We start from the raw sequence: 11,515 nt of genomic DNA, 5'->3' as shown, positions 1-11,515 counted from the left end.
GATAGCAATGCATACATATGTAGTGTAGCTCCTTGCTTGCGAGTACTTTGGATGAGTACTCACGGTTGCCTTGCTCCCCCTTTTCCCCTTTCTATACCCGATTGTTGCGAGCAGACGATGGAGTCCAGAAGCCAGAGGATCCCGAGGATGATTCTGCGTGGAGTTCGGCTTCGAGGAGTAGATTAGGAGGATCCCAGGCAGGAGGCCTGCGCCTCTTTTGATCTGTATCCCAGTTTGTGCTAGCCTTCTTAAGGCAAACTTGTTTAACTTATGTCTGTACTCAGATATTGTTGCTTCCGCTGACTCGTCTATGATCGAGCTCTTGTATTCAAGCCTTCGAGGCCCCTGGCTTGTAATATAATGCTTGTATGACTTATTTTATTTGTAGAGTTGTGTTGTGATACTTCCCGTGAGTCCCTGATCTTGATCGTACACGTTTGCGTGTATGATTAGTGTACGATTGAATCGGGTGCGTCACAAGAGGGGGATGGGGATAGCTCTCTTGTTGATTGGGATAAGCATTTAAGCATGGAAAAAACTTCTCAAACCCTCTGATAAGCTCGACAAATGTCTTAAGGCCCTGTTTGTTTGGGTTCTTGCTTCTGCTTTTGCAGCTTTTCCACTTTGGCCAAAAAGCCATAAAAGCTCCTAAATAGGTGCTTTTGGGGCTTTTATGGCTTTTGGGGCATAAAAGTGGAATGGTTGCAAAAGCAGAAGCATAAGCAAAAGCCAAAACAAACAGGGCCTAAAGATGACATGTTTTATCGACAACAAAATTTGGACATCTTGAAATGATGGGAGACTCATTCCCCAAATTACCCAGTACCAACAATAACACGTTACATAAAGGCAACACTAACCATGTTTCTAGGTATATTCATACAGACCTAGTGCAATTGAAACTAAGCACTCAATGTCGGAAACAAACAAGTTAAGAGAAGACGGCACGTTTAAACCACACTATGTTTTCTTTTGTATGAGTCATAAGAAATGGTGCACTATAGAGAGGGTGTTCGCAAAATATGATATGAGTGAATCAACTATTTGCATATAACCATAAACATTTGCAATCCCCAAAACAATCCAAAGAGAAATTCTCTTTAAAGTGATGCTCTTTGTGCAAATAGTATGCCCCGGAGCCTCCAGATGGGTTCAATACCTTTCGTACTTGCTTGAAGCATGGCCCAGAATGTATTATGAAGTCACCGGATGGATCTAGTACCTTTCGGGCTTTCCCTCGTCTGAATCATGGCCTGGAACCTCGAGCCTCGAACTTCGAGTAGTGCTATAAGTGTCCCAATGGGAAGATTTTGAAGGGACCCTTTATAAGGACCATTCTTTCCCAGGTGGAAGGGGATGACTCGCACACTCTCTCCACCATTGTTTAACCTTTAAGAAGTTAAGATCTTCCTCCCTAGAGCTCCATTATCTACACAAGGGTGAGATAGAGAAGATCACAATCTACACTTTTCACCAAGCCAAAAGTTGATTTCCCCTTTTCCATCACGCATCTTGTTACTCCTGGAGTTGTTGAGACTCCCATAAAGTTGGAGTCACTCAGAAGCCTCCAAGATTGTGGATATGCTCTGGGAATTTTTTGAGGGTTTTGAGTTTGTCTCAAAACTACCATTCATGAAGGGAGCTCGGACATCCTTTGGCCGAGGCTCTCGAAGAAGGGTGAGGCACTCGCTGTCATTGAGGGCATTCATTGGTGAATGGAAATTTCCCTCCCTAAGTAATTTTGGTGTCGTCAAAACCACAACTTGCAGACTAACTATGTGCATCAGCTACACAAGCATATTCAAAAGTGACACAAGACGGTTAAGTTCCCCTCTGAAAGGAGAAGAGCGAAGACGGAGTTCCGGTGATTTTACATTCACTGGGTCATAGGAAAACGTACTATTAAGAGGGAGTCCGTGTTGGAATGTATGATTGGAATCAAGACACATACACAATACAATATTTGCACCCACATACCCTACAAAACTTTTGAGAAGTTCTCCATTTCATATTTGTTGTTGCAGCTTTTCACTTCCCAGTAGTAGCGGGGTAGTGAATGATAGTACCACTCCCCTAAGGGAGAGGTACTATTTCTAACTACATGTAGGACGATAGTACCGCACCCTTGGCCGGAAGTACCGCTCCTTTGGTGGAGCGGCACCACCGAAGCAAGTGTCGGACCAACCTATGCAGTGAGGTGAAACCATATTGTTTTGTCCGCGGTACTAGAGCAACAGTACCACGAAAGTACTGACTATCTAATTTAGTCGGTACTACCGGTGCCTATGAAGGTTGTATCGCTTGAGCATGTGTATTGCGGTTCAACCAGTGGGCCAGTATTATCATCACCTTGACCAGAAGTATCGCTCCCCTATTGGAGTGGAACTGTCGGACCAAGTGTCGGAGGAACTATCACAGAGAGATCAATCCCCTCTGTTCCACCCGCGGCACTAAGGCGACTATACCTACTATTTTACAATAGGCAATATTAGCAGAACTACCAAGGTCATATGCGGTAGTACCGCTTAGGCCTTCACAGTGCAGTCTGGATGGGACCGTGGTAGTATCGCTTTCTGGAGCGATAGTGCCACTTAATGCAAATTCTGCATAACAATTGGATTTGGTTTCGGACTATAAATATGAGTTTTTTTAAGTTAGATCTACCTCTTTGCTCTCTCTCCTCCATTGTTTCCCAAAGCTTTAGCTTGCCTGATCTCCGTCCCTAGCCACTCAAACTTGTTGATCTTCTAGGATTTGAGGGAGACGACCAATATCTACATTTCCACCGAAGAAAATTGGATGGAATGTGGTCAAGCATTTCACCAACCATGTCATCATCACTAATTTCTTCCAATCCTGCTAAACCCACACCAGCATCCCACACAAAATACGTGTAATCTCTAAACCATACACTTTGTCTCCATGAGTGCCATTAGATTATATTATGTGATGTCTGAAATGCACATGGTTCTCTCTAGTTTCTCTCTATCATGGAAATGGAGTCTTACTTCCCAAACATAATCATCCAAACTACAAACAAAGACATGAAAACACCCATTTTAATTAACAGTCATTTAGTTTGTCATAGGAAGAGCAATATAAGTGACTACTTAAAAATAAATAGTGTCATTTAGTGTTTAATTAATAGTGCCATTTAATCAACATCCATCACATTACACAGTAATAAACAATGCCTACATAGACAACAGTGCAATTAAAAAAAGGCAGAGGATTTTCTCTAAATTAATAAATCTCCTAAGCTATTTTCTAAGTTATTCATATACAACATGATGAATTCATACTTATCCATAACCAATTCAAACACTCTAATTCAAAAAATTCCATAAATTTCCCCCAGTTTGATTAATGCAAATCAACAACACGCACACGGATAGGGCTAGGTTTTCGAATAAGAAACCGCCGAATGCTAATGCAAAGTGGTGGCTCCCTGTCGGAGTCGCCTTGACCGCCTAAGCGAGAGCACATGACGCCACGTATTCTAGCGACAGTTGCAACCTTCGGGCCTGCGCTGGCTGGGTAGGGTCCAAGCTCCCGCAAACCTCCTCTGCTGGCTCAGGGTCTTCGCCGCCACACTACTGCCTCCTGCGCCACCAGGTTTCGTCATTGCCATAGCCGGCCGAGAAGGTGAAATGAGGTGAGACACAGGAGATGGAAAGGGGAAAGGAAGGGAGACAGGAACGGCTCGTCTCCTGCGCCGCCGTCTAACATTGTCTGGGGCAGCCATTACTCCACGTCGGCAAAAAGCGGGACCTACCTGTCATAAACACCATCAAAACGCCATTATGCAACGAGATTACCAATAGACCGGGTGCTATTTGTCACAAATTCGTAACAGGTGGTTTCTGCAAACCTAGCCCTCCATGCGGTGGTTTCGTGTAGTTAACTCGTATTTTTAAAGTTCAGATTTTCCTTTTAACGGAAACAAGTTCAGATTTGAGACCCCATATCTCCTGTGGGTCATGTCACACGTGGTGTTTCTTGGTTCGTTGAGCAGGGGATTCCTGTATGCCACACAAGTCGCATCTCTTTTGGTGCGATCGATGTTCATTTTAGCGTAGGGTAACATGGACAAACTAGGCTCAACAGTTGCACATGTTTGTAAGTTACGTCGTGGGCTTGACATAACGTCCAAGCATCCTGAATGGAACTTGCTTCCTCTCTCCGGTGAAAGACCCCGGATGGCATATGCCGAATTGCCGGTGGAAGAACCTATCTTTGGGGTTAAGCTGGCGACGTTGAGTGTTTACGAAGCAGGGGAGGACCATCGGTTGTTGTCTGGCATATCAAAACGTCGCATTCCTGAATCACACCGGACGTTGATAGGCTTACAATCAGCTTCTCTCGAAGTCAGTCCTGTGAAATTCGCACAACAATATGCTTAATTTGGCAGCATCATCAACTCCTGCTGCCGAACCGAAAGCACCGCCGTTTTACCGGCGATTATCCTCGTGACCGGGGACAACGAAAAGGCGGTGACAACTAAACATAAGATGCTTTCGCCCCAAAGGTTTACGTTACACAACTGCTATGGAATTTTATATCACAACTTGCAAAACGTGGGACACAGTCACACAATTATTCCACCTCACTCCCCACTCAGCCACAGAAAAGGTGACTAGGACGGGAATTATGAAGCATGCATAACGGCGTCCAGATCGCAGATCCAACAATCGCAAGTGGAGCAAGCGACTTTATGGCTGGGGCACGCACTGCCTCCGTGCAAGACAATCAAGGCAAACTAACCCAGCGGATAAGATGGCCTGCAACATTTTCTAAAACTTCATGCCCTAATATAGCACCATTGTACATGCCCTAAAAGCTTAGCTGTGGACTCCATCAGAAAACTGAAACAGATCGCTCGTACATGCCTGAAGCAAGCATATGTCTTTTCGACCCGCCAAAGAATACATTCTGTACAGTGTCTGTCACGAAGCAAAATAAATGTGATTCGGCAGATACAACAGCGGCTACAAAATTGGTGGTGTGAAGAGAGACCCGGTCAGTGTCAACTGTTTACGCCTCGACAGAAACAGCGTTCGAAGAAGCCTTCACCTTCTTACTACTTTTCTTGCTGGATTGGCTTGTTTTGCTGGATTTTCTCTTCTTGCCCGGCTTTTCCGGGGTCTCTAATGCAGGCTCTGCTGGAGTGATCTCAACATTGTCCATTGACGAGTCGTTTGTAACATCTTTGGTTGTGCCCGCATCTACGTCTGGGTCTACGACAGACATCCGGGTCAAGGTGTACTCCAACAAAAATGTGCTGCGTACTAGTCTATCGACTCTGCTGAAGTGTCTTTGAGAATATGGAATGAGGCCCTCGAGGAGCTCACTGATGCCTTTTATCTGCACAAACAAGTGAGATGTCTCAGGAAAAGGGTAACAGTTTGTCACAGATTATCAACGTGCTCTTCAATACAACTCTTCAAAAAATGAAAAAGGTAAGTACCTCCAGGATATCAGTGGGAGGCAAGCTCCTCAACACCCGAAAAAGCACAAACTGTGCAACATGACAAAACTTGGGCTTTGTATTCCATTCACGTATATACTCAAGAAGCACGCGAAGCCCTTCCTTTGGGAGACCAAGAAGGGCTTTTTCTATAGGGTCCTCTGGATCAGCTTTCCTGCAGAGACAACACAATATATCAAATTTATATACAAGAAAAGCAAAGTGACCTCCTTTAAAGATGAGTACCTGCAAAGTTGTGAGAATAACTCAAGAAGCCTGCGTGGTCTTCTAAGCTCAAATGCGAGTTGTATTGCTCTTGTATAGTCAGAATCTGACACTGCATTTTCCAATTCCTGCCCTCTTAAAACTTCCTCCTCCTGCAACAATCGAAAATGCCGATAAGTATTGCACGTAGATCCAAGGAGCCATTTACAAGGAGTAAAGGTCATGTTTCCAGTGTTGTTATATTCTGGAAAAAAGAATGAATTCGGTGTTGTTTGCCCAAGGAATTAAACAAAGACAAGCAACTCGCATGCATAGCTTTATCCTGAAAGTATAGTAGAATATTGCACTTGCCTTCTTAAGGAAATCTTCCTGCTTATCTTCCATAGTGCAATCGTGCCAGAGGTTAAGATCAGAATCAGTTCCACCAGTAGCAAGCATTTCAGTTTTCTTGCCAATAGCCAATGCCCAAACCTGTTGAATAACTGACAGTCAGTTGGGGAACCCTTACAAAGCATTGAGCAAGGGAAAAAAATACACATATTGCCTAAGAATGGTATTCGAAATTTACTAATGAACTAGCTTTCCAAAGTTTATGTTAGATAATATGGTGGATATTAGAAAGTTTTCATAAAATCATACATATTATCAGAGATGAACTGGTTAATAAAGCTAAGCAACTCGCAAATTGACACAAAAAAATGATGGCAACTGACGAGGCTAATGAATCACACAGCCAAATGGCACATTATCATACTGCTCTCGAATGAAACAGAACACCAGCAGTTTCTGTTTCACTGAACACAAGTAGGTTCATCACTCAATTCTCTTAAAACACCGGTAACAACAATTCAATGCATAGTGTTTTAGCTGCCAATCCCCCATAAAGACTTCCAACATATACAGAAAAAACGATGTTACTATAATATCATAAAATGTGGATGATCTACTAAGCTCACATTACAGATGATAAAACAGGGCAGAGCCAGATAGCATACCTTCCCATCGTGCTTGTCATACGTAGCAATGCACTCATTCGTTTTTATCGTCCATAGCTTCACTAGACCATCACTTCCTACAGTAAGGACATCACAACAAGAGAATCAACCGAGTTACACTACCCAACACCCAAAAAAATACAATAAAACATGCTTATTTCTTATTACCACAAGAAACAAACTGAGTTCCACGTGAAAGGAATGAAGCTCTTAAAACACTTGACGTATGACCCTCAAATGTCTTTAGGCATGAGCCATCAGCAACATGCCATATTTTGACAGTTTTGTCGCCAGATGATGTTATGACACATTGTTCAACAGGAGAAAACTCAACTGACCAAATGCCCCTTTTATGCCCTTTAAGGACAACAGAGGACACCAGGTTAGGGAGTTTCCATATGCTCGCAGTTCGGTCCTACAGAATCATGGTAATGAGATCTGACAGTTCAATGAGGTAAGTCAAAAGAGCCTTCGTGATAAGTTAGCATATACTCAATCTCACCTCAGAACCACTGCAAACAAGGCCATCATTAGGTGAGACAGACAGAGAATTAATATCTTTATCATGTGCAGCTACACCAGCCTTTGCTTTGAGAGGAACTTCACCGCCAGCATCAATGAGTGTATCATCCCAGGTCCAAACCTTGATGGTTCGGTCACTAATGATAAGGCAGACTTATTTTAGAATAAAATGTTCAAAAAAAAAGAGATAAGGCAGACTTATTTTAGAAGAACATTAGCAATAATGGGTAGAGGGAAATGGACAAGGGAACTGTCATTCTTGTAAGAAACTGCTGTGAAGAAAGACTGAAAGTGTTCAATAGCCACTCATTCCAGAATTTGGACTTAGCATTGGTTCAGTTCGACATGTTTGCATCCACAAGTAAAATTAGTGAGGTTCTCTAGTTCTGATGAACGAATCAACAAGACAGTCTCGAGTGCCTACATACATTCCCATGGCTAGTTGACTACTTGGGCAGTTCAATGCCTACACTGCTACATACAATAACTCGATATCAAAGGCAAAGTCAACTTCCTTAGAACACCCACCCGCCCATAGACATGCAAAACCAAACCAAAACGTGGTATCTCAACAATTCTCAAGACTGACAGATAACTATACGTCTAGAAGAAGAGTCACGATCGATCACTGAAGAATTGAATATCACTCGGCTCTGAAATGGAACAGTTATGATTTTCAAACTAACCTGCTGCCACTAACAAAGAAGTTCTTCGACTTCTTTGAGAAAGCAACACAACCAATAGCTCCTAGATGGCCTTTACCAGTACCAATACAGCTTCTCTTTTCCATATCCCACAATCTTACCTATTGAGATACCAAATGTTACATCCAAAATGGGAAAAATGACAAAGGAGTAATAACAGTTAACCCACAAAAAATGTATGTTAATTCAGCAATATCTTTAGGCAGGAAATGACACTTACAGTATTATCTTTGCTCCCAGTTACAACAAGTGTCTTCCCAGAAGTAGAGACACAAGTATCAAGGCAAACAACAATTTCAGTGTGGCCCGCCAGCACATAAGAACAAGACATTGATGCAACGTCATAAACACGGACCTGAAATAGAGGAAATGGTGTGAGAAATTGGTTACAGAAAGTCCACAAGAACTGTAATATAAAATCATGAGCCCACCTGCTCCAAGTTAGTGGCCACAGCAAGATATTGTTCCTCTTCCCCAACAAACTTCAAATCAAGAATCTCATCATTGTAACCTATTAGACGTTTATATAGGTTCAACTGGAAAGTCCCTTCATCAGTTCTTGTACAAGAATAGAACAAAAATTGTTGATCAGCAGTGACACATAGAATTCCTTGATCATCTGGCAACATAGTAGTAGCTGTAAAGCCCCTTCTAGATTCCTCATTTTCTGAGTTGATGGTTACATCAGATGACTGCTGCTCAAACACGCAAACAGCGCTGTGGAATGACCAGAAAAGCAATTGAGAAATGCATTCTAGATGGACATGAATGGAGTATTTAAGAACTGTATATGCCAAATCAATGTACCTTTCCAGGCACCATATGCGCACGATTCCACGTTCACCAACCGTAAGAAAATAACCATCCGTTTTTTCCTTCAACTTTGCCGCTTCGACACCCAAACAAGCCAAGATGCCGCTCCCTGGTCCAATGAAGGAAACACCTTCTATCATTTCATATGCTGGTACTGTCTTCTTTGAGGCGTACTTCCGAAGATCCCACACATTCACAACCTACAGAAGTTTCATTCACTCAAATGTTGGTAGCTCAGGACAGAAATATGCATTGCAAATTTACAATTTATATACTGATAAATATCGGAATGCTAGCTATGCAAAAGTATCTACTCCTTCCGTTTCTAAATATAAGTCTTTTTAGAGATTTCAATACAAACTACATACGGATGTATATAGACATATTTTAGAGTGTAGATTCACTCATTTTGCTCTGTATGTAGTCTCTTATTGGAATTTCTAAAGACTTATATTTAGGAAGGGAGGGAGTAGTCTAGACAAATAAAAAATCATGATTGTAACTAGCCCCATCCCCCATGAGGCCATGAAGATCATCTATTTTATGACTGTTGCAATCAATTTCAAACCCCAGCTTTTCCAGTGTCTAGCAATGACAAACCAATGATACTCATGCATCATCAAAGTATAAGCTAGCACACATAGAAATATGAAAAATCGATTTATAAACATAGGAGGAATTTAAGCCAGATTTCAATCCTTCTGCAATACCTTATCCCTCCCTGCACTGAGCAATGTTAGCCCGTCTTCTGATAATGCCAACGAAGTCACTGTTGAAAAATGTGCGTTAAGCACAGCAATGCATTTTTTGCTTTCAAGGTTCCAAACTCGCACTGTGCCATCATCACTTCCTGAAAATAACTAGACATCGAGAAAATAATGAGGCTGTAAGTACCACGAATACATAGAGAAATAAAAGGAATATATCACTAAAACCAACAACAGCTCAGTGGGGCTAATACTGAGTTACTTGCACCAACAAGAAAGAAGTTTGATTTCAATTGATCCTGTTCACTTAAGTAATTTATCTCCAAAATCACACTCACCAGAAGGCGCTTTGGATCTCTGTGGAACATTATGGTTGTCACAACACCTGTATGACCTCTAAAGAAATGTGTGCAAAATCCACCATCCACATCCCACACGCACACCTTCTTGTCTGCTCCAGCAGTTGCAAGCAACCCACCAGAGGCATGGCATGCCATGGCCATAACAGGACCATCATGTCCCTGTACAACATAGCAAAAATCAAATGAGCATACCTTGGATGTCAATATTGAGAAACAAAAAGAAGGAAGTACTAATATACTCAAATGAAACATTTTACAGTTGTGGAAAATGTTAACATTATATATGAAAATCCTCCATTCTGTCACTGCTGTCACCACTATGAAACAGGAACTGATGCACAGCCATTCATGCAAGATGAAGCAAAAGCTAGATTTATCATATTAATATGCATGCCTTATAACACTATGATGCAAAGCATCAATTAACAGACTGTCAGGTATCAGGAGGTGAAACTCCCTGAGTCTAGCTTATGCTTGCAACATTTTTTTAATACTTCCAAGAACACAAACTAGGTAAATTTTCTAGAACTAACTATTATGCGTTTCCATAAGAAGGTGCAGCTTTTAGCATTCCTGGAGCAAGCTACCAGTTATGTGTGAATATCTCGGGTGAAGAGCATAGGCTGGTCCACTGCTGTTTCCTAATTTTCCATGGCGCTTTAGTATCTCTTGATTCGTGAGATGTCTGAGAAGGTGATCGAGCATCTATTCATTCACCACCCTATTTGCACATAAAATTGATGCACTATGCCCGATTCCACATGCGCGAAAAATTGCACCTGAGCACCCTGTCTGATTAGTTTCACGGATATGAAATTGGGAGCGAGGAGCTCCTTAATAGTAGGCGTTACGATTAGGATGCAGCATTTCAGACAGGAAGCAGCACAGTTAAGCGCCACAGAACACATGAAGATCAGAAAAGTACCTTCCAGCTGCGGATGCAGGTGCGGGACGCGAGGTCCCAGACCCTAATAAGCTTGCTGTGGCCAGCGGCGAAGAGGAGGCGGGAGTCGGGGGAGAGAGCGATTCCCGTGACGGCCTCGGAGTCGCCGTCGATGGGCTCCCCTATGGCGGAGGCGTCGGCGGCCGACACCACGCGCAGCTCGCTGCCGCAGGCGCACGCGAAGAACGCCTCGGCGTCGCCCTCGCCCTCTCCCTCGCCTTCGCCGCGGGGGGCGCGCCCGACGGCGAACGGCCCGCCCGTATAGAACTGCTGCAGCGAGCGGTCGCAGCGGTAGTTCTTCTTGGGCCCCTGAGACAGAGCCATGGCGTGCGCTTCGGCGGCGGGGTCGTCGGAGCTAGGGTTTAGCGGTGGCGGCGGCGGCGGCGGCGCGAGAAGGGGGGAGAAGGGTTTAAGAGTGGCGGCAGAGCGTTTGGGCGAGAGGGAGAGAAGCCTAAGGCGCACTCTCCGACACGTGGGTCCCTGACGCAGCGACGTTGAGGGCCGTGGCCCCCTGTTGGGCTCACGTTTAATTTTGTTTTGAGCAAGACATTCTGGGCTCACGTCCTCAGTGTAGGCCGGCCCATTTCGGGATTTTCCAGTACCGATTTTTAGAAGTTTCTCGGATTTCTTTTTTTGTTGTTGATTTTTCCGAAATCACTAATTAAGGAATACTCGTTGCAAAGAACACTTCACTTTCTCAGGTCGTGACAAGTGGCGCACATGCATCGCACCACTTGTCGCAACCTGGGAGTTTTCCTTTTTTTCGTAGATCCGCTT

The 11,515-nt window shown here is 43.4% G+C and overlaps 1 protein-coding gene across 1 annotated transcript; it reads right to left on the bottom strand.

The window, feature by feature from the left end:
* Positions 1–4,860: 4,860 nt before the first annotated feature.
* Positions 4,861–11,176, bottom strand: TOZ (Transducin family protein / WD-40 repeat family protein). The gene is made up of 14 exons (XM_048703138.2): positions 10,721–11,176; positions 9,772–9,954; positions 9,437–9,586; positions 8,721–8,926; positions 8,345–8,630; positions 8,134–8,268; positions 7,896–8,014; positions 7,190–7,346; positions 6,856–7,102; positions 6,688–6,764; positions 6,044–6,163; positions 5,714–5,844; positions 5,468–5,642; positions 4,861–5,364 (listed from the first exon to the last, which is right to left on the bottom strand). The coding sequence occupies exons 1-14, from the start codon at positions 11,060–11,062 to the stop codon at positions 5,035–5,037; spliced, it is 2,658 nt and encodes an 885-aa protein (XP_048559095.2). The 5' UTR covers positions 11,063–11,176; the 3' UTR covers positions 4,861–5,034.
* Between the last annotated feature and the right edge of the window lie 339 nt (positions 11,177–11,515).

This window comes from Triticum urartu, chromosome 2A, assembly GCF_056163025.1.
Source record: "Triticum urartu cultivar PI428250 chromosome 2A, HENAU_Tu73, whole genome shotgun sequence".
Lineage (NCBI taxonomy): Eukaryota > Viridiplantae > Streptophyta > Magnoliopsida > Poales > Poaceae > Triticum > Triticum urartu.
Note: the sequence above shows the minus strand (reverse complement) of the source record. Positions and strands in the feature narration are given on the sequence as shown.

Coding starts and splice junctions, on each gene's coding strand:
- TOZ (XM_048703138.2), bottom strand. CDS start 11,062: ATGGCTCTGTCTCAGGGGCCCAAGAAGAACTACCGCTGCGACCGCTCG. Junction 6,765..6,855: donor AACTCAGTTTGTTTCTTGTG/GTAATAAGAAAT, acceptor TCCTTACTGTAG/GAAGTGATGGTCTAGTGAAG. Junction 5,365..5,467: donor CTCCCACTGATATCCTGGAG/GTACTTACCTTT, acceptor TTGTTTGTGCAG/ATAAAAGGCATCAGTGAGCT.